Source organism: Pseudophryne corroboree, chromosome 6 (genome assembly GCF_028390025.1).
Source record: "Pseudophryne corroboree isolate aPseCor3 chromosome 6, aPseCor3.hap2, whole genome shotgun sequence".
NCBI lineage: Eukaryota > Metazoa > Chordata > Amphibia > Anura > Myobatrachidae > Pseudophryne > Pseudophryne corroboree.
The window spans coordinates 378253262-378276953 of record NC_086449.1 but is presented as its reverse complement, the minus strand read 5'-3'; the positions used below and the strand labels follow the sequence as shown (position 1 = coordinate 378276953).

General features: G+C 45.8%; 1 protein-coding gene and 1 non-coding gene across 3 annotated transcripts in view; both read left to right on the top strand.

Moving 5' to 3' along the window:
• COPG2 (COPI coat complex subunit gamma 2) overlaps positions 1-23692 on the top strand; it is a 156760-nt gene that overhangs the window by 36846 nt on the left and 96222 nt on the right. For both annotated transcript variants that reach the window (XR_010179341.1, XM_063926754.1), the window contains exon 6: positions 19676-19751. Coding sequence is in view for 1 of the 2 variants with exons in the window: in XM_063926754.1 (XP_063782824.1) it covers positions 19676-19751 (76 nt within the window). In the remaining variant the exon portion in view is untranslated. The remainder of the gene's footprint in view (positions 1-19675; positions 19752-23692) is intronic.
• On the top strand, positions 6257-6410 carry LOC134937916 (5.8S ribosomal RNA). The gene has a single exon (XR_010180606.1). It is a non-coding gene; the product is annotated as a 5.8S ribosomal RNA (ribosomal RNA).

The following is a 23692-nucleotide window of genomic DNA, read 5'->3' as shown; positions in this document are numbered from 1 at the left end:
ACTATATTCGTGGTTCCGGATTGGCCAAGAAGGACTTGGTAACCGGAACTTCAAGAGATGCTCACGGAGGATCCGTGGCCTCTACCTCTAAGAAGGGACCTGCTCCAGCAAGGACCCTGTCTGTTCCAAGACTTACCGCGGCTGCGTTTGACGGCATGGCGGTTGAACGCCGGATCCTGAAGGAAAAAAGGCATTCCGGATGAAGTCATCCCTATCCTGATCAAAGCCAGGAAGGATGTAACCGCAAAAACATTATCACCGCAATTGGCGAAAATATGTTGCGTGGTGCGAGGCCAGTAAGGCCCGACCGAGGAAATTCAACTTGGTCGATTCCTACATTTCCTGCAAACAGGAGTGTCTATGGGCCTGAAATTGGGGTCCATTAAGGTTCAAATTTCGGCCCTGTCAATTTTCTTCCAAAAAGAACTAGCTTCAGTCCCTGAAGTTCAGACGTTTGTAAAAGGGGTACTGCATATACAGCCTCCTTTTGTGCCTCCAGTGGCACTTTGGGATCTCAATGTAGTTTTGGGTTCCAAAAGTCACATTGGTTTGAACCACTTAAATCTGTGGAGTTAAAATATCTCACATGGAAAGTGGTCATGCTGTTGGCCCTGGCCTGGGCCAGGCGCGTGTCAGAATTGGCGGCTTTATCCTGAAAAAGCCCTTATCTGATTTTCCATTCGGACAGGGCGGAATTGAGGACTCGTCCTCAGTTTCTCCCCAAGGTGGTTTCAGCGTCTCACCTGAACCAACCTATTGGTGGTGCCTGCGGCTACTAGGGACTTGGAGGCCTCCAAGTTGCTAGACGTTGTCAGTGCCCTGAAAATATATGTTTCCAGGACGGCTGGAGTCAGGAAATCTGACTCGCTGTTTATCCTGTGTGCACCCAACAAGCTGGGTGCTCCTGCTTCTAAGCAGACTATTGCTCGTTGGATTTGTAGTACAATTCAGCTTGCACATTCTGTGGCAGGCCTGCCACAGCCAAAAATCTGTAAATGCCCACTCCACAAGGAAGGTGGGCTCATCTTGGGCGGCTGCCCGAGGGGTCTCTGCTTTACAACTTTGCCGAGCAGCTACTTGGTCAGGAGGAAATACGTTTGTAAAATTCTACAAAATTGATATCCTGGCTGAGGAGGACCTGGAGTTCTCTCATTTGGTGCTGCAGAGTCATCCGCACTCTCCCGCCCGTTTGGGAGCTTTGGTATAATCCCCATGGTCCTTACGGAGTCCCCAGCATCCACTTAGGACGTTAGAGAAAATAAGAATTTACTTACCGATAATTCTATTTCTCATAGTCCGTAGTGGATGCTGGGCGCCCATCCCAAGTGCGGATTGTCTGCAATACTTGTACATAGTTATTGTTACAAAAATCGGGTTATTATTGTTGTGAGCCATCTTTCAGAGGCTCCTCTGTTATCATGCTGTTAACTGGGTTCAGATCACAGGTTATACGGTGTGATTGGTGTGGCTGGTATGAGTCTTACCCGGGATTCAAAATCCTTCCTTATTGTGTACGCTCGTCCGGGCACAGTATCCTAACTGAGGCTTGGAGGGGGGTCATAGGGGGAGGAGCCAGTGCACACCAGATAGTCCTAAAGCTTTCTTTAGATGTGCCCAGTCTCCTGCGGAGCCGCTATTCCCCATGGTCCTTACGGAGTCCCCAGCATCCACTACGGACTATGAGAAATAGAATTATCGGTAAGTAAATTCTTATTATAAATAATTACATCATAGTTAAAATGTACCCTAAAAAAAGGGGAAACAAAATAGTTTTACATGCCAACTGCACACATTTGTAATGTGGTAAATAATGGGTATTTTTTTTTTTTTTTGCCTTTAGCTTTTTAGAAAGTTGACATTTGGAGAGACTATGGTTAACTGACCACTGAGGCAAATAACCTTAATTGTCCAGTAAACTATTTATTTATTTTATGTTTAGAGCCTGCTACCATATTCCCGTTCCAACATCAGTGTTAATTGATTGGCAAATTGGAAGTCAGTTGGCTGTTTTCTCCAAAAGCTACCTAAAAATTGTTTTATACAGTGCCAGATTAAGGTTCAGAAGGGCCTGGAGCTGAAATTTATGAAAGGTCTATTGTGTGCTTCCGCACAGTATGTGACATATCTTGTGTGTGTGTGTGTGTGTGTGTGTGGCGTGACTGGTTATCTGAAGGTGTGACCACTGCTATTAAGTTGTGGGCTCTACATGGAGTGTTGGGTGTAGCTAGCACCAGTGAGGGGATAGCTAGCGCCTATCTTCAACAATATCAATCTCCCTCCCCTCTTCACTTATATGAATAGTGTAATGTGAGAGTCTACCAGTGAACAAAGGGGAGCAGTCCTTGTTGATGTGACCCTAGTAAGACAAAAAGGTCCTCCTGTATGTATTTTAATGGTATCACTCCCATATCTTGATTTTGTTATACAAAGCCTTCTCACTATAGTTTTTTTGTATAGTGCTACCTCTCAGCTGTATATTCTGTACTTGACCTTTTGCCCCCCTTCATCTGTATGTCCTTCCTGCATTGTGCTGTCATCCCTCACCCTATATGTGTGTCCTGTATTGCACTACCCCCCCCCCCCCCGCCCCTGTCCCCAACCGTATGTCCTACATTGTGGTGTTTCTTTCCACCATCTATATGTCCTGCATTGTGTTGCTCATCCCCCTCAACTATATGACCTACATTGTGCTGTCTGTCTCCCCCCATCTGTATGTCCTGCATTGTGCTGTACGCCCGTCACCATATATATGACCTGCATTGTGCTATATATCCATCACCATATGTATGTCCTGCATTGTGCTGTATGTCCATAACCATATGTATGTCCTGCATTGTGTTGTACGTCAGTCACCATCTGTGTCCTGCATTGTGCTGTCTGCCCCATCAGTATGGCCTGCATTGTGTTGTCCATTCCTCCCCCATCTATATGTCCTGCATTGTGCCATCTGTTCTGCCATCTGTATGTCTGTATGTTCTGCATTGTGCTGTCTGCCCCATCAGTATGGCCTGCATTGTGTTGTCCATTCCTCCCCCATCTATATGTCCTGCATTGTGCCATCTGTTCTGCCATCTGTATGTCTGTATGTTCTGCATTGTGCTGTCTGCCCCATCAGTATGGCCTGCATTGTGTTGTCCATTCCTCCCCCCATCTGTATGTCCTGCATTGTGCCATCTGTTCTGCCATCTGTATGTCTGTATGTTCTGCATTGTGCTGTCTGCCCCATCAGTATGGCCTGCATTGTGTTGTCCATTCCTCCCCCCATCTGTATGTCCTGCATTGTGCCATCTGTATGTCTGTATGTTCTGCATTGTGCTGTCTGCCCCATCAGTATGGCCTGCATTGTGTTGTCCATTCCTCCCCCCATCTGTATGTCCTGCATTGTGCCATCTGTTCTGCCATCTGTATGTTCTGCATTGTGCTGTTTGCCCTTTCCCATCTGTATGTACTGCATTCTGCTGTCTGCCTCTTCCCATATATATGACCTGCATTGTGCTATATGCCTTTAACCATATGTATGTGCTGCATTGTGCTGTCTGCCCCTTCCCATATGTATGTACTGCATTGTGCTGTCTGCCACTTCCCATATGTATGTTCTGCATTGTGCTGTATGTCCATAACCATATGTATGTCCTGCATTGTGTTGTACGTCAATCACCATATGTATGTTCTGCATTGTGCTGTCTGCCCCATCAGTATGGCCTGCATTCTGTTGTCCATTCCTCCCCCTACCTGTATGTCCTGCATTGTGCCATCTGTTCTGCCATCTGTATGTCTGTATGTTTTGCATTGTGCTGTTTGGCCCTTCCCATATGTATGTACTGCATTGTGCGGACTACCCCTTCCCATCTGTATGTCCTGAATTGTGATGTCTGTCATCTTTGTATTGTCCCCCTCTTTGCTCTCTGTCTTGTATGTCGACACCCCCCCCCCCCCGCGCGCGCTCTCTGTCGTTTGTATAGTTTCCACCCCCCTCTGCCCTGAGTCTTGTATTGCTTTTTCTCCTTTGCCTTGCATTGTCCTATGCCTGTTCTGTTCATAAGGATGCTACCTCCATCTTCCCCGGTGCACCACCTGCACTGCCTCTCCTCAGGTACTGCCGCTGTGTCTTCAAAGGCATTGACGGGAGACCTGGCCCCTATGACTTGATCCCCAATGTCTGCACTGCTGTTTGGACATTGTGGAACAGGAATCCCACTAGACCACCGGGGCGTCTGAGTACAGGTCGGGTGTACTAACACCCCATTTAATAAGACTCTCAGTACCCGGGGTGGACGTCCAGCACAGGGAAGGTGGCTCTTGATCTGTAGCCCCTCCCTCGGCCCCAACTCTGAGCAGATTTTCCCAAACTGGTGCTGCCTCACACTATCCCTCATTTCCTGATTAAGACGCTGGGTGCCATCTTCTTAGTATAGTTGCGGCTGGTCTCCGGGACTGCAGGGCAAGGTCTCCTTTGTTAAGCCGCCTGTATACTACGCTATGACTTTACAGACACTTGAATATTCTACATGTCTTTATACAGACAGCGTTCGTTAAGAAAAAAAAGTGTACCTGTTATAGAATATTTTGTACGAGTATTGTAATATTATATACCTCTGGTCTAGGACCGCGCTGTGATATCTATCTGTCTATCTATCTATCTGTTCAGCTTTATTGTGATAATTTCTCATACGTCCTAGAGGATGCAGGGGACGACATCAAGACCATGGGGTATAGACGGGATCCGCAGGAGACATGGGCACTCTAAAGACTTTTCATTGGGTGTGAACTGGCTCCTCCCTCTATGCCCCACCTCCAGACCTCAGTTTTAGAAATGTGCCCAGGTCGACTGGATGCACTCTGAGGAGCTCTACTGAGTTTCTCTGAAAAGACTTATGTTAGGTTTTTTATTTTCAGGGAGATCTGCTGGCATCAGACTCCCTGCTTCGTGGGACTGAGGGGGCAGAAGTAGGAACCAACTTCCTAAAGAGTTTAATGGCTCTGCTTCTGGCTGACAGGACACCATTAGCTCCTGAAGGGAACTGAACGCTAGCCGTGCCTAGATGCTCACTCCCACAGCACGCCGTCACCCCCCTCACAGAGCCAGAAGTCAGAAGACAGGTGAGTGTTAGAAGACAGATCTTCAATCATGAAAGTGACGGCTAAAGGTACCGTGTGGCTGGCGGGAGCACAGTGCGTCATGTAGCCAACACATACACAGGCACTGCAGGGTGCAGGGCGCCGGGGGGGGGGGGGGGGGGGCGGCGCCGCCGACCCTGGGCAGCATGAAACCTATGCATACAGATATTCTTTCTCACAATGGCGCATATCAAAAGATGTTTAAAGAATGTTTGAAAAAAGTCCTTACTCCAATTAATTGAAATAGGTCCACAACTCCTTTTGTCATGTAGTGGGTCAATTCTCCTCAGTATGGAAGATGAATTCTCAATCTCAAAGAGAAGAATAACAAATCTGGTGCAATATTGTCTGATCAAATGAGCAGAGTATATTTTATTAAACTCACATTAAAATCATATAAACAAGCCTGTCACCACAACTCGTGGGTGGAGATCGTCATGGATGTCAGGTCCCCCTCTGTTAGTCGTCCCAGATCAAATTAGGGTTCAGCGACCGAGAAACAAGTTCTCAAACACACTGTGCCTCCCTGCACGCTGCTCCCTGTATACATATGCTGCAGCTGCTGGGGTGCTGCTACTACTACAGGTCAGTCTGCAGCCCAGGAGGGAGGCACAGTGTGTTTGAGAACTTGTTTCTCGGTCGCTGAACCCTAATTTGATCTGGGACGACTAACAGAGGGGGACCTGACATCCATGACGATCTCCACCCACGAGTTGTGGTGACAGGCTTGTTTATATGATTTTAATGTGAGTTTAATAAAATATACTCTGCTCATTTGATCAGACAATATTGCACCAGATTTGTTATTCTTCTCTTTGAGATTGAGAATTCATCTTCCATACTGAGGAGAATTGACCCACTACATGACAAAAGGAGTTGTGGACCTATTTCAATTAATTGGAGTAAGGACTTTTTTCAAACATTCTTTAAACATCTTTTGATATGCGCCATTGTGAGAAAGAATATCTGTATGCATTGTAATTATTGTGGTGAAGTTGTGAGGCACTACTTTTTCTCATAGGCTGCTATTCAAAGCTAGCGCATCCGTTATCAAAACTATTTGTAGCATGAAACCTATGGAAACTGGCATAAATAAGGGGCATAAGTTGCTGAGGCACAGTCCTACCCCCACCAGTATAACAAATTACAAACAATCACTCGGCTCGCGCGTCGATGAAGAACGCAGCTAGCTGCGAGAATTAGTGTGAATTGCAGGACACATTGATCATCGACACTTCGAACGCACCTTGCGGCCCCGGGTTCCTCCCGGGGCTACGCCTGTCTGAGGGTCGCCAGGAGCTAACAGGACACCGTTTCAAACAGACTGCCTTAATCATATTCAACACAGCAGAGCTCTCTATTTCTGGACACATTCATCACCCACGGCGCTGAAGACTGCTGAGGAACAGGACAGGTCACGTGACCGCGAGGTACAGGAAAGTGAAAGTCAAACCGGACGAAAAGCTGCAAGACTGACAAGGAAGCAAGGTGACAGCGGAAGTTGGGAATCGAGCACAGAAGAACAAGGTAAGGGCTCTGTAAGTGGGGAGGTGCACTGCGGACAGTCCCGCTCCGGGTCTCGAAGTCAGTGACACTTTCCCCCCCAGAGACACGACCGCACTCCTCGGATCTGGCCGGCGGCAGACGCCTGTCTACACGGGCACCTTCCGCAGCCACAGACCGAGTCAGAGAGCGGCGAGTCCAGAGCCAATAATTACCTATCTCCTGCAACTCATCCCTCCCGCATAGCCACCTGGGGTACCCCTTCATTTGCTAGCACCGTCAGAAGATCACCTCACCCCCCCTCCCTCTCAAGACAGGATCAAGCTGCTGCAACAGACTCTTTGACCGTGACCCCCATATATTACTGAACGAGCTCCTCTGGGACTGTGTTGTATATACCCCTCCACACATTGTGGTAGAAGTTTGAGCACAATTAAACGAGGTGGGACGCCACACTCTATTGTACTGGACTGCGGACCAAAGTATACATATGTATAGAATTCTTTCATATACATATATATATATATATATATATACACTCTTTCATTAATGTATTAATTTTCTATTTTTTCACATCTTTTTCCATTTATTCTCTTTCTGTCATTTTGTTTTAGAATAAATACACTAATTCTTCATATATACAGTGTATACTTGTCATTTAGTATTACAACCATTACCACCACATATTCAGGCGCAATTGTGTACCCTTATGTTATAACAAATTACAGGTTGAGTATCCCTTATCCAAAATGCTTGGGACCAGAGGTATTTTGGATATCGGATTTTTCCGTATTTTGGAATAATTGCATACCATAATGAGATATCATGGTGATGGGACCTAAATCTAAGCACAGAATGCATTTATGTTACATATACACCTTATACACACAGCCTGAAGGTCATTTTAGCCAATATTTTTTATAACTTTGTACATTAAACAAAGTGTGTGTACATTCACACAATTCATTTATGTTTCATATACACCTTATACACACAGCCTGAAGGTCATTTAATAAAATATTTTTAATAACTTTGTGTTTTAAACAAAGTTTGTGTACATTGAGTCATCAAAAAACAAAGGTTTTACTATCTCACTCTCACTCAAAAAAGTCCGTATTTCGGAATATTCCGTATTTCGGAATATTTGGATATGGGATACTCAACCTGTACCTCATAAAAGCTGAGGAGAACCACACCATTGAAGAGTGGAGCTTCCTCCTCAGCCATCCAGCACACTGCTCAGCACCATTTTCTCTCTCTCCTCAGGCTGCAGAGACAACGCTGGTCCTCCTCCACTACTGAACAAGTATCAGGGTGCAAAACATGGGGGGCCACAGTGAATTGGTGCTATAATAATTGTGTGATTAACATTATAAAAGCGCTGAATGTCAGTGGGCATTTTGTGTACACAGACATTGTGTTACTGGCGCTGGGTTGTGAACTGGCAAATCCCATCTGTGTCCCTCTGACAGATTTTACTGTGGGTCTGTCCCCTATAAATCCCGGAGTGTCTGTGGTGTGGTTCTGCACGTGTTTGAGATGTCTGTGGCAGGGAACTCTGTGGAGACATGTTAGGGACACAGAGGTGTAATATGACACCAAGAGCCTGACTGGGTGAAAGGTTACGTGATAGTGTGAATCATATCAGCAAGAGGTTGGACTGAATCTCATACAGAAAATGAAAATAATCTGTTGAAGGTGTGATTTTTTTAATAGTTCTGCCTTTCATCCACAGGGACCTTTCTGGGTCACATACAAATTTGCACAAGAAGCACAAACTGATACCGACACGGACTCTGATTCCTGTGTCGACACTAGTGATTCCAGGGGAATAGGTCCTAAGTTAGCAAAAAAGCATTCAAAACATGTTTTAGCTATAAAGAAGGTGTTAGAAGTTACGAAGCCCCCTCTTTTACCACAAGGAGAGGGTTTACTTTAGTAAAGAAGTTATGTCATTTTCCCTCCACCTCAGGTCTGATTTAACCTGAAAAGAAATTTCAGATTCCCAAAAGGAATTCAGGCAGCTTACCTTTTTCCAAAAAAGGTGGGAGTCACCCCGCATTTTAGACAGGGCCCTGTCATAAGAGAAAAGGTGTTTCTCCCTGTGCCTGGAATGGCTTCACTTAAGGAGCCGACAGACCGCAAGTGAGTGAGGTGATTTATTGATGTGACCAATGGGACACTACTCAGGCCTACCATTGTCTGTGACTGGGAGAGTAGTGCTATTGAAAAGTGGTCAGAAAACTTGTCATTAGACATTGACACAATAGATGGAGACGAGATACTCCTAACGTTAGGTCATATCAAAGACGCTGCTGCGTACGTACTAGAATCCATGAAATATATTGGTTTCTTGGGATCAAGAACCGCTACCATGGCAGTATCGGCTCGGAGGGCGTTGTGGATTCGCCAGTGGAATGCTGACGTAGATTCTCCCGTATAAAGGTGAGGCCTTGTTTGGTGATGGGCTGGATGCGTTAGTCGCGGCGGCTACCGCAGGTAAGTCGACATTCTTGCCTTATGCTCCTACACCGGCGAAAAAGACACGCCACTCTCACATACAGTACTTTCGGCCCAACAAATACAAAAAGGCCAAAGGTCTCCCCTTTTTCTTTTTCATCCACTAGGGGTCACTGGAGTACTCTTGGGATATGGACGGCTTCCACCGGAAGAAGGCACTGAATAAATTAATTTTTGAGACTACTCCTCCCCTCCATATCCTCGAGCACTTCAGTGTTTTTTCTGTGCTCGACACAGTTAGAAGGCATAGTGGAGCTCGTCCACAAAGTATTGGAATTTTTTCTAAGTTTTTTTTTTTTTTCCTTTCAAGGATTTCCACGTCCTTTCCCCCCTTCTAACAGGCGTGGGTCAGGGACAGTGGAAGCGGCTGAGAACAGCCGTGAGTGTCGGACCTCTCTGTAAAGAGCTCCCTCACTCCACCTGCAGGCTGCCTGCAAAAAGCTGGACGGAGCTTGGATGAGAAGCCCCGTCATAGACTTTTGTTACGGTCCAGGTATGTTGGGTAGGGGCGGTCAGCTTATGCTGCCGCCCCACTATTGGGGATTGTATTGGGCATGTTTTACTCACTAACGACCGCTGCCCGGAGCGCGTGTGCATAGGCCGCTTCACGGCTCTATGCAGCGCGCTCTCACTCTCCGCCGCTCCCAGCATCTTAAGTTACCTAGCAGACCGCTGCTCCCTGCGCCGCAGCAGCCGATATGTTCCCCGCTGCCTGGCTACACAGGAGGCCACTCCACTCTATGCTGTGTGTGGCGGGCCGGGAGCGCGTGTGCATAGGCCGCTCCACGGCTCTATGCAGTACGCTCTCTGCTCCCGCTGACCGCCCGCATCAGCCGAGGAGTTCCCCGCTGCCTTGGCATACAGGTACAGGCCGCTCACACGGCCCTATGCAAAGTTCCACAGGCCCCGACCCGGTGCTGTACACGGAGGTCGTGGGGGTGGGGGGAGACATTAGCAGTATTGGCAGTGTTAAGCTTTGTAGAAAAACTTGGTACTTAACATGTTTAATGTTCTCCTGTCTGTTCCAGGATTCCTATATTACATCTCGGCTTAAGAGTGGTACTAGGGGAATTTGGGGGTCAGTTTTCTTATTGCTGGCAGGCACTGCACTTGCCTGATATATACAAGGAACTTTGGTGTTATTACTGAGTCGTGCAGACTGTCTGTGTGTAGTTTGTATTGTCTGTCTTTATAATGAGTAAGACACCAGCAAAATCTAAGAAACATTTTTCATGTCATGTCTGTAAGAGTGTGTTGCCTGATGGATCCACCACATGTACAGCATGTGTTGTTAATACAGCCACAAATACGATTTCCACAGAAGTAAAGCCAGCATCTCTGGACCCTCCATGGGCTTTACTTGAAGATGTATTAGTTGGTTTACAATCAGAGCTGGCCGCCTCTCGTGAAGAAAGAGAGGCGGCAAGATCTGAGTTTAAAATGAGACCATTTGAGTTACCAGGGGAGTCTCAATCTGGTCAGAGGTCCACCTTGAGTGGAAAAGATAAGTTTCCTTTTCCTAATAATTTTCCAGTCTCTGGGATACTAGACCTCACTGAACATGAGTATGAGGAGGGCGAAATAGACCAACAGTCAGATAGTGACGATTTTGACAGCCCAGGTATTGATAATCTCATCAGAGCAGTACGTCAGTCGCTGGAGTTTACGGAAACTGAGGAGCCCCTGACGAATGATGAGGTAGTCTTTACTAAACGACAGAGATCTCCGATGTGTTTCCCTATTTCGGAATCTCTTAATAAAATGTTACTGGAAACACGGAAGAATCCGGATAAACGGTTTTCTATACCTCGTAGATTTAAATCGAGTTACCCATTTCCAGAGTCCATGACAGCTACATGGGAGAACCCACCATCGGTGGATTCATCCGTATCTAAACTTACAAGGAAGTTAACCATACCAGTACCAACTGCTACTACGCTTAAAGACCCTGCAGATCGTAAAATAGAGGCTATGCTAAGGTCCATGTATACAGCAGCTGGAGTGCTGCTGAGACCTGGGTTGGTTGGCATTTGGGTTACTAAAGCATTAATGGTATGGATAAAAGAGCTCAAGTCGGCTCTGCAAGATGACCATCTTATACTTCTCGCGGATCAAATCTGGGAAGCTGCTGAATATCTATGTACAGCTTCTACTGACGTCTGTCAGCTTACTTCTCGCCTGTCCTCATCGCTAGTCATAGTACGACGAGCACTTTGGCTGCGTTCTTGGCAGGCGGAGACGGAGGTTAAAAAAGGTATAGAGGCATTGCCTTATGATGGCGAGAAGCTTTTCGGTCCTGAATTGGACAAATGGATTTCTGAGGCTACTGGAGGAAAGTCTGTGTTTCTTCCATCGCCTACAACTATACCTAAACGGAAATATTCTGGTCCGGCGTTCAAATCCTTTAGAACTCAGCCCTTTCGTGGGCAGGGCACAGGAGCAGTCACGCCTGGTAGAAGAGGTCGGGGACGTAGTGCCCGACAATCCAATGCACGTCGTCAAGACACTAAGACCACTAACAAACCAGTGGCATGACGGGCTCCCAGCCCATCTCGGATCTCCAATTGTGGGAGCACGCCTTCAGAGCTTTCAGGGGGCGTGGCTGCAGACGTCTACAGATGGGTGGATCCGCAATTTAGTATTAGAGGGTTACAAAATAGAGTTCGATTATCTTCCGACAGGAAGATTTTTCACGACAGGACTGCCTGTGTCGGACGACAAGAAAGCAGTTCTGCAGGTTGCCATTCAGTCTCTGCTGAATGCTGCAGTTGTAATTCCGGTCCCCGTGCAGGAACAGGGGCAGGGTTATTATTCCAGTCTGTTTCTGGTACCAAAACCAGATGGCTCAGTCAGGCCAATATTGAACCTAAAAGGTCTCAATCATTACGTCACTTACCACAGATTCAAGATGGAATCTCTCAGGTCAGTAATTGCAGGGTTAGAGCCACAGGAATTCATGATTGCACTGGATCTCAAAGATGCGTACTTACACATTCCGATTTGGCCACCTCACCAGAGTTTCTTAAGGTTTGCAATAAGGCGAGACCATTACCAGTTTCAGGCTCTGCCGTTTGGCCTCTCATCAGCGCCTCGGGTATTCACCAAGGTAATGTCCGTGATGATAGCTCATCTCAGGTCCCTAGGAGTAATAATTGTTCCGTATTTGGACGATCTACTCATAAAGGCTCCGTCTCAACAATTGCTTCTCCAGCATGCTTTGCTAACGTACAATGTACTAGTTCAGCACGGTTGGATAGTCAGTTTAAAGAAATCACATCTAATTCCGTGTCAACGACTTCAATTCCTAGGGATGATTCTCGATACAGTAAATCAAAAGGTTTACCTGCCACAACAGAAAGTACAGGTCATTCGTTATCTGGTGCAATTAGTGCTCAAGCCACGCACAGTCTCAGTACATTTGTGCATTCGCCTTTTAGGCACAATGGTGGCGGCTTTCGAAGCACTTCAGTTCGGAAGATTTCACTCACGTCCGTTTCAACTGGAGGTGTTAGCGCAATGGTCGGGATCACATCTGCAGATGCACCACAGGGTGAGATTGTCGCCACAAGTCAGGGTGTCTCTTCTCTGGTGGTTAAAAATACACAATCTATCTGCAGGGAGACGATTCGGCGTCGTGAATTGGATAATTCTGTCAACAGACGCAAGTCTCAGAGGTTGGGGAGCTGTAGTTCAGAGTTATCGGCTCCAGGGCCTCTGGGCAGATCACGAAAGATCGCTATCCATAAATGTTCTGGAACTCAGGGCGATTTACAATGCTCTAAGACAAGCAGTGTACATGTTTCGTTTTCAGACTGTTCAGGTGCAGTCAGACAATGCGACGGCAGTCGCATACATAAACAAACAAGGAGGAACGAGAAGCCGCATGGCAATGCGGGAAGTAGCTCGGATCCTCAGATGGGCCGAATATCACCAGGTGATATTGTCGGCAGTGTTCATTCCGGGAGTGGACAACTGGGAGGCAGATTTTCTCAGTCGTCGGGATTTTCATCCAGGAGAGTGGGCATTAAATCCAGAAGTGTTTCAGATGTTGATCCAGAGGTGGGGTTACCCTCAGGTGGATCTGATGGCATCCCGCCACAATCATCAGGTGTCACGATATGTGTCCAGAACAAGAGATCCAAGGGCAGTGGCGGTGGATGCTCTCACAGCCGCGTGGCCGTACAGCCTCGTGTATCTGTTTCCACCGTTTCCGCTGCTCCCGCTGTTGCTAAAACGGATCAAGAGAGGGTCCGTCACAGTCATACTAATAGCGCCTCATTGGCCTCGGAGAACTTGGTTCTCGGATCTCCTCGGTTTACTCGCAGACGATCCGTGGCCACTCCCACTACGTCCGGACCTGTTACAACAGGGTCCGTTCCTTTACCCCGATTTAGCGCGGCTGCGTTTGACGGGGTGGCTGTTGAAAAGGCCATCTTGAGAAGAGAGGGCATTCCGGAGTCTGTTATACCAACCATGGTACGAGCTAGGAAGCCGGTTACGGCAGCTCATTATTACAGAATCTGGCGTACTTATATAGGTTGGTGTGAAGCTCGGAAGTTTCCGACATCATCTTTAAATTTATCCCGTCTTTTGTTATTTTTACAGATGGGGTTAGATGGAGGACTACGTCTTTCCACACTAAAGGGGCAGGTATCTGCGTTGTCAATTTACTTTCAAAGGAAATTGGCCTCGTTGCCGTCAATACATACGTTTCTACAGGGTGTAATGAGGATACAGCCTCCTTTCATTCCACCTACAGCACCATGGGACTTGAATCTGGTTTTAGATTTCTTACAGTCCGATTACTTTGAACCCTTACAACAAGTGGATATTAAATTTCTCACTTGGAAAACGATTTTTCTTTTAGCCTTAGCTTCGGCTAGGCGAGTTTCAGATCTGGGTGCCTTGTCGTGCAAGTCACCGTATTTAGTTTTTCATGATGACAGAGCGGAACTTCGGACGAATCCCGCTTTTCTACCAAAGGTAGTGTCGTCTTTTCACATCAATCAACCAATAGTAGTTCCGGTATTAACAGAGAATGCTGAAACGTTGGATGTGGTTCGCGCATTACGCGTCTATGTATCCCGAACGTCTACGGTTCGTAAGACGGATACGTTGTTTGTTCTCTATGATGCGGCTAAGAGGGGTTGGCCAGCCTCTAAGCAGACCTTATCCAGATGGATCAAACTGACCATACGTCAGGCTTACCTTCATGCTAGGTTACAGCCACCTACATCAGTAACAGCTCATTCCACACGTTCTGTGGGAACGTCATGGGCAGCGAGTCGTGGGGCTTCTACGACACAGCTTTGCCGTGCGGCTACTTGGTCTTCAGTGCACACGTTTGTGCGCTTTTACAAGTTTGATACGTTCGCGGCATCAGCATCTAGCTTTGGCCGTTTAGTGTTACAAGTGCCAAACAGCTCTCCCGCCACGGAGGAAACTTTGGTACATCCCAAGAGTACTCCAGTGACCCCTAGTGGATGAAAAAGAAAGTAGGATTTTGGTACTTACCAGGTAAATCCTTTTCTTTGAATCCATAGGGGGCACTGGACGCCCACCCAGAGCAGTTTATCTGTTTTAGGAAGTTCAGTGGTTCTTATGGTAACACACTTTCACGACTGGTTTAAATTTAACAAAGGTTAATCAGTTGGGGTGTCAACTGTTTAGTTGTCTGTTACGTTTTGTGTCAACTTTATTGTTGTCCGTGAGATTATAGGTAATTCTCCTTTTGTCAATCTCTCTATCGATCCTGTTCGGCTCAGTAAAAAACACTGAAGTGCTCGAGGATATGGAGGGGAGGAGTAGTCTCAAAAATTAATTTATTCAGTGCCTTCTTCCGGTGGAAGCCGTCCATATCCCAAGAGTACTCCAGTGCCCCCTATGGATTCAAAGAAAAGGATTTACCTGGTAAGTACCAAAATCCTACTTTTTGCAGGTAGGGGAAGGGGAAAAGGAAAGAAATCTGCAGCGTCTCCCGGATCGCAGGAGCAGAAGTCCACCCCTGCTTCTGCCAAATCTGCAGCATAACGCTGGAGCTCCCTTACGGGAGTCCACTCGGGTGGGAGCACGTCTGAAACTTTTTAGCCAAATCTGGATTCAATCTGGCCTGGACCATTGGGTCTTACAAATAGTGTCCCATGGGTACAAACTAGAGTTTCAAGACGTCCCCCCATGCCGATTTTTCAAATCGACCTTGCCAGCTTCTCTTCCGGGAAGAGAGGCAGTAACAACGGCAATTCAAAAATTATGTCAGGATCAGGTCATTGTCCTGGTACCCTTGGCACAGTAAGGAGAAGGTTTTTTTATTCAAGCCTCTTCGTAGTTCCGAAGCCGGACGGCTCGGTCAGACCGATTTTAAACCTGAAAATCTGAATCTCTACCTGAAAAGGTTCAAGTTCAAGATGGAATCCCTGAGGGTAGTGATTTCCAGTCTGGAAGAGGAGGACTTCATGGTGTCGGTAGACATAAAAGATGCTTACTTGCATGTTCCCATTTATCCTCCTCACCAAGCTTATCTGAGATTCGCAGTACAGGATTGCCATTACCAGTTTCAGACGTTGCCGTTCGGGCTCTCCACGGCACCGAGGGTATTCACCAAGGTGATGGTGGAGATGATGGTCCTCCTTCGTTAAAAAGGAGTCAATATAATTCCTTATCTGGATGATCTCCTGATAAAAGCGAGATCCAGGGAACAGTTGGTGCAGAACATTGCACTCTCCCTGTCAATACTCCAACAACACGGTTGGATCATGAATTTCCCAAAGTCGTAATTGGAACCGACGACAAGATTGTCCTTTTTAGGGATGATTCTGGACACAGAAGTACGGAGAGTATTTCTTCCAGTGGAAAAGGCTCTGGAAATCCAGAAAATGGTCAAACAAATATTGAAACCAACAAGCGTGCTGATCCATCAATGCATTCGGTTGTTGGGGAAAATGGTAGCGGTCTACGAGGCCATACAGTTTGGCCGATTTCATGCCAGAGTATTCCAGTGGGACCTGTTGGACAAGTGGTCCGGATACCACCAACAAATACACCGGAAAATAATCCTGTCCCCCAAAGCCAGGATTTCGCTCCTGTGATGGCTACACAGTTCTCGCCTACTAGAGGGACGCAGGTTTGGGATTCACGACTGGGTCCTAATAACCATCGATGCAAGTCTCTGAGGCTGGAGAGCTGTCGCACAGGGGGAAAGCTTCCAAGGAAAATGGTCAAGTCAGGAAGCCTGCCTTCACATAAACGTTCTGGAATTGAGAGCCATTTACAACGGCCTTCTACAAGCGGTACATCTTCTTCAAGATCCCGTGCAGATCCAGTCGGACAATGTAACAGCAGTCGCGTACATAAACAGGCAAGGTGGAACGAAAAGCAAAGCGGCAATGGCAGAGGTGACAAAGATCCTCCTCTGGGCAGAAAGACATGTTAGAGCTCTGTCAGCAATTTTCATTCCGGGAGTGGACAACTGGGAAAAAGGCTTCCTCAGCAGACACGATCTCAATCCAGGAGAGTGGGGCCTCCACCAAGAAGTCTTCGCAGAGGTGACTAGTCTTTGGGGGAGTTCCTCAAGTAGACATGATGGCATCTCGTCTAAACAAGAAGCTTCAGAGATATTGTTCCAGGTCGAGAGACCCTCAAGCAATGTCAGTGGATACACTGGTGACCCAGTGGGTGTTTCGGTCGGTATATGTTTTCCCTCCACTTCCACTGATTCCAAAAGTTCTCAAAATAATAATAAGAACAAAAGTTTGAGCAATCTTCATTGCCCCAGACTGGCCAAGGAGGGCTTGGTATCCAGATCTTCAGGAGTTGCTCATAAAAGATCCTCGGCCTCTTCCTACTCAAGAGGACCTACTACAGCAGGGGCCGTGTGTGTGTATCAAGACTTACCGCAGCTACGTTTGACGGCATGGCTGTTGAGCGTCGGATCCTAGCCCGAAAGGATATTCCCAGGGAAGTCATCCCCACTCTTTTTCAGGCCAGGAAAGGAGTAACGTCTAAACATTACCACCGTATTTGGAGAAAATATGTGTCTTGGTGTGAATCCAAGAAGGCTCCTACGGAAGAGTTTGAGTTGGGACGTTTTCTCCATTTTCTGCAGGATGGTGTGCATGCGGGCCTTAGATTGGGGTCAATCAAGGTCCAGATTTCGGCCTTATAAGTTTTCTTTCAAAAACAATTGGCCTCCTTTCCAGAAGTTCAGACGTTCGTGAAAGGGGTTCTGCACATCCAGCCTCCATTTGTGCCTCCAGTGGCACCATAGAACTTGATGTGGTGTTGCAGTTCCTTCAATCGGGTTGGTTTGAGCCTCTACAAGAAATAGAGTTGAAGTTTCTCACTTGGAAAGTGGTCATGCTATTGGCCTTGGCATCTGCAAGGCGGGTGTCTGAGTTGGGGGCCTTGTCTTACAAGAGCCCTTACCTGTTCTTCCATGAAGATAGGGCAGAGTTGAGAACTCGCCAACAATTTCTTCCGAAGGTGGTTTCCTCTTTCCATATAAACCAACCTATTGTGGTGCCAGTGGCTGCTGACACCTTCACTGAGTCAAAGTCTCTTGATGTGGTTAGAGCTTTGAAAATTTATGTCCCAAGAACAGCTAGGATTCGGAAAACAGAAGCTCTGTTTATCCTGTATGCTCACAACAAGATTGGGTGTCCTGCTTCTAAGCAGACCATTGCGCGCTGGATCAGAGGGACGATTCAGCACGCGCATTCCACGGCAGAATTGCCGATACCGAAGTTGGTAAATGCCCATTCTACTAGAAAGGTGGGCTCAACCTGGGCGGCTGCCCCGGGGGTTCTCGGCGTTACAACTTTGCCGAGCAGCTACTTGGTCAGGGACAAACGCGTTTGCAAAGTTTTACACGTTTTACACCTTGGCCGATGAGGGCCTCAAGTTTGGTCAATCGGTGCTGCAGGGTCATCCGCGCACTCACACCCGTACTGGAGCTTTGGTATAACCCCATGGTACTGAAGTGGACCCCAGCATCCTCTAGGGCGTATGAGAAAACAGGATTTTAATACCTACCGGTAAATCCTTTTCTCCTAGTCCATAGAGGATGCTGGGCACCCGACCCAGTGCGTACTTTACCTGCAGTTCGTTTGTTGTTACACGAGTATTGTGTTACGATCATTTTCAGCATGTTGCTGCAATTGTTCATGCCTGTTGGCATGTGTTAAGTTGAATGCCATGTTGTGCGGCATGGTTGAGGTGTGAGCTGGTATGAATCTCACCTTTAGTTTAAAAGTAAATCCTTTCCTCGAAATGTCTGTCTCCCTGGGCACAGTTCGTATACTGAGGTCTGGAGGAGGGGCATAGAGGGAGGAGCCAGTTCACACCCTTGAAAAGTCTTAAAGTGCCCATGGCTCCTGCAGAACCGTCTATACCCCATGGTACTGAAGTGGACCCCAGCATCCTCTACGGACTAGGAGAAAAGGATTTACCGGTAGGTATTAAAATCCTGTTTTTAAATATCTGTACTACTTCTACTATACGCCAGTCTTTGGGGACCATGCATGATGTAAGTGAGTCAATGAAAATCAAGTATAGAGGTCTTGCTAATTCGGAGTGTAGCTCCATGAGAACCCTTGGGTGAATTCCTTCGGGACCAGGTGACTTATTAATCTTAATTTTTTTTAATCGGTCTCTGACTACTTCCTCACTTAAATAAGCATTAAACAGTGGGATATTATCATTGCTGATGTTATCGTTAATCCCACCAGCTGGTCCTCTCTTGTTATGAGAAAAACTTGTTTAATTTTTCCACTATGTCATTGTCGTCTTTGATTAGGACGCCCAAATTGCCTTTTAAAGGGCCTATACTCTTTGTTTAATCTTTTGCTGTTGATGTATTTAAAAAACTTTTTGGGGTTTGATTTACTTTCATTTGCTATTAGCTTTTCCGTTTCTATTTTAGACACTCTGATTTCTTTTTTGCATATTTTGTTACAATCCTTATAGTATTATAATGAGTCGGCCTTCCCATCTGATTTATACTTCTTGAAAGCTCACCTCTTTTTGGCCATTAGTTCCTTAATGTTTTTGTTAAGTCACATGTGGTCAGTGGACTATGGGAAGCAATGAAGTCAATTTTTCTCTGCATTTTATTACATCAAACTCCACCCAAATCCTTTTTTTTTTCTTTTTGGGTAGCATTATCTAATTATAGGATGTCTGTTCATGAACCTGTAATTGTGGTTATCTGGTAGGTAATACTAACTGAATAGAATCCTACATGATATAATTACTGGTTATATATTTTTAATTTGGGGTTTTTATTTTTGTAATGAAAAATGATATTGCTCTCTGTTGCTGCCCCCACAGTGAATATATTGTTCCCAATTTAGTAGTTTTATCTTTGACATTTTAATTAATCTTTATATGCTATCCCTCATGTCCACCTGTATTAATGGATCAGTAAACTTTAAGGTCTGTTTGAGATGCCGGAGCAAATAGATGGCCTTTGCTCTGCCTACCAGTAAAATGTGTAGTGAAAATTATTGGATTAACCTTTTGGATAATTTCATTCTTGCAGTCTGACCAAGGATATGACTGGGAAAGAAGATGTTTACCGGGGGCCAGCCATCCGCGCACTTTGCCGGATCACTGACGTAAGTAGACATCTGTGCTAGAGGTGATGACCTGGGCTCTTGAAAGATTTTGTCAACTTCTTAAAAGAGGTGACTTAAAATGTTACCTATTTAAAGATTTCGAATAGACATACTGTGAAAGATGTGTTTACTATCAGCTCCATAATGTTTTAGATGTATTTAACAAGAAGCTACATGTAATACATTAGGTCTTAAAATTATAAACAGTTAAATGGTTTCTTAATTTTCAATATTGTTATTATTATCCCTTCTCCCCCTTGGAATAGATGGTCTTTGTGCTTCTACCGTATGCTGCCTGTGTTCAATATCATGGTCTGTCTCAGAGTAACACATTATAGTTGGTTATGAGCAGCAGGGAAAGCTCATAGAGCAGTGGTTGTCAAACTGTGTGCCGTGGCACTATGGGGTCCCTCAGGACACTTGCAGGGGTGCCCTGGGTTGGTGGCCGAGGACCAATTCAAATTATTTATGGTCAATATAATACGCAAACCAGTGCTAGTGGCTGTCAATCATAAAATGTGGACAAACAGAAGCAAATCCTGTCCCTCACCATACAATAGAACCTAAGGTTGACCTATAAACACAGTTTACTTAATTTAATATTTCTTTCTAAATTTCTCAATAAGAAACCTTTGGCCTAGGGGTGACTTGAAAAAATTCTAATACTTTAGGGCAGTGGTTCTCAACCTCGGTCCTCAAGTACCCCCAACAGTTCATGTTTTCCAGGTCTCCTCACAGGATTGCAAGTGAAATAATTAGCTCCACCTGTGGGTCTTTTATAATGTGTCAGTGAGTAATGAATACACCTGTTCAACTGCTAGGTGATCTGAAAAACATGAACTGTTGGGGGTACTTGAGGACCGAGGTTGAGAACCACTGCTCTAGGGCGCCGTGATTGAAAAAAGTTTGGGAACCGCTGTCATAGAATATAGTCTGGATTCAGAAGTGCTGAACCTCATTTACAGTGTACATAAGGAATCTTGTATAAAATTGAGTTGCTCTAGAAAGGGGGTGATGGATCGTGAAAATAAATAAATACATTAGTAGCTTCAGTATAGATCTTATGGAAGGATGATATGTAAACTTTTTAAATCTAAATTTAAACTTTGTTTTTTTCACTTACCACAAAGTCACAATATTATAAGTGAGGTGAATTTTCATGAGGACGGTGTAACACAGCACAGAGAGGGCTCATCAAGCAGCTGCTGACAGATCAGACAACCAATGTTTACTATGCACATTTCATTTTAAACTGATGATTAAAATATGTAAATAGTCAGTATGAGCATAATATACCATTTATATGGAATCCTTGTTGATCTTAAAATCCTCTGTGTTTTCACCTTTGTCCCACCCTCTGCCCATTCCTAATTTATGTCCATTCAGTCCCAGCTCTTATTCTTTGCTTTATGACTTGTGGAGCTTTCCCAGTGAGTCCTGCCTCTGTTAGGTAGGAGATGGAGCAGCTGGCGAAGTGTCCTAAACCAAAAAATAAGACTGGACTGGTTGGAGTAATCCAACCCATCACATATCCTCCTCCACACTACACAGGATACCATGCAGTACTTGCAGCACATCAGTGGAGGAAGGACATACAGTCTCCAGAACATAATTTCCCTTCCCCAGAAGAAAAGAGCTGTGTTATTCCAACTTACTGCATTACAGCATGATAGGGAATGTTTGGGCCCTGTAATGCATCCGTGTGCTGCAAATTGTTTTATTAGTTTTGGAATTCTTGTTAGCTTTGTAACTTATAGCTTGTAACAGTAATATTACATTAAGATGCCTGCTTGAAGAGTTATCAGTTGCCCATCATTGCTTTCATATCTACCACTGATTTCTATTATAGCATGTTTTCCCAAAATGTCACACTTGTTTCATGACTTTAAAACTACATCATATTATAGTATAATCTACACCTAGCTTTCATAATCTGTAAAGCCAAAATGTTAATTTATAAAGATGGCTGTATTGTAATGAAAATGCAATTTCAGTATTTAGTAGAATTTGGGGTATATGCAATAGCGGGCGAATCGGCAAAAAAGGCGAATTCCGGGCCGTTTTCGCCTCCAAAAATCAATTCGCCTATGCAGTGCAGTCATTTTTCGCAAAAAAACGGCCCGTCAAAATTCGCCTTTTCTCAATTCGCGTTTTTCCGAATTCGCCTTTTCTGCAATGGTACAGATGCTGCAATTCGCCTCCAGCATATTCAATTCAAGTTTGGAAATTCGCCTGCAGTGCTTTTAGACAGCAAATTCGCGATTTTCCATCCGCCACACTTTGGAGGGTGAAAACAAATAAAAAAATTTTAAACATGGTTTTTTTGGTGTTTTTTTTTTTTGGAATAGTAGATCTATTTATATTAGAAGGGATTAGGTTTTTTTTTTTTTTTTTGGGGAGGCACAAATATTATTTATATATTTTTTAAAATATTTTTTTTTTATTTTTTTTTTTTAATTGCTGGAACGGTAAAATCAGGAAAAAAAATGGCGTGGGGTCCCCCCTCCAAAGCATAACCAGCCTCGGGCTCATTGAGCTGGTCCTGGTTCTAAAAATGCGGGGGAAAAATTGACAGGGGATCCCCCGTATTTTTAAAACCAGCACCGGGCTCTGCGCCTGATGCTGGTGCCAAAAATACGGGGGACAAAACGAGTAGGGGTCCCCCGTATTTTTAACACCAGCATCGGGCTCCACTAGCTGGACAGATAATGCCACAGCCGGGGGTCACTTTTATGCCGTGCCCTGCGGCCGTGGCATTAAATATCCAACTAGTCACCCCTGGCCGGGGTACCCTGGGGGAGTGGGGACCCCTTCAATCAAGGGGTCCCCCCCCCCCAGCCACCCAAGGGCCAGGGGTGAAGCCCGAGGCTGTCCCCCCCCATCCAATGGGCTGCGGATGGGGGGGCTGATAGCCTTTGTGTAAAAAAAAAAGATATTGTTTTTTCCATTAGTACTACAAGTCCCAGCAAGCCTCCCCCGCAAGCTGGTACTTGGAGAACCACAAGTACCAGCATGCGGGAGAAAAACGGGCCCGCTGGTACCTGTAGTACTACTGGGAAAAAAATACCCAAATAAAAACAGGACACACACACCTTGATAGTAAAACTTTATTTCATACACCGACACACACATACTTACCTGTGTTGACACGCCGACTGCAACGATCTCCGACGATCCGAGGGTACCTGTCAAAAAATTATACTCACCTTCCAGCGTCCGTCCAGAGGTCCAGGTCCAGAGGTAAATCCACGTACTTTTTAAAATTAAAAAACGATCACCGTGCCATACCGGACTAGAAAGGAGTGTAATGTTTTCACATTACACACCTTTCTCCCGAATGTCGGGACGTCACGTGACTCCCTGTCACTGACGTCCCTTCAGCCAATCAGGAAGCGCTACTGCCGTGGCGCTCAGCTGATTGGCTGGACGCCGTCTGTACACTGACAGCGCCTCGCACAGCTCCCTCCATTACTTTCAATGGTGGGAACTTAGCGGCTAGCGGTGGGGTCACCCGCCGGTCAGCCGCTGACCGGCGGGTGACCTCACCGCTAGCCGCTAAGTTCCCACCATTGAATATAATGGAGGGAGCTGTGCGAGGCGCTGTCACAGCGATCAGCCAATCAGGTGAGTGCAACGAAGTTGCGCTTCCTGATTGGCTTAGAGACCTGTCAGTGACAACTGTCACTGACAGATCTTAATCGTGGAAAGGTGTCCCATGTGTCAGCATGGGACACCTTTCAGTCCGTTATGGAGCGGGTAAATGCGTTTTATTATTTTGCCAAGTACGTGGATTTATCTCTGGAGCCTGGTTAAGGTGAGTATATTGAACTTTGCTTTTCAGGTACCCCGGGATTCTACATGGAGAAGAGGACCGATGTCGGCGTGTGAACACAGGTAAGTATGTGTGTGTCGGCAGTGTGTAATAAAGTTTTACTGTCGAC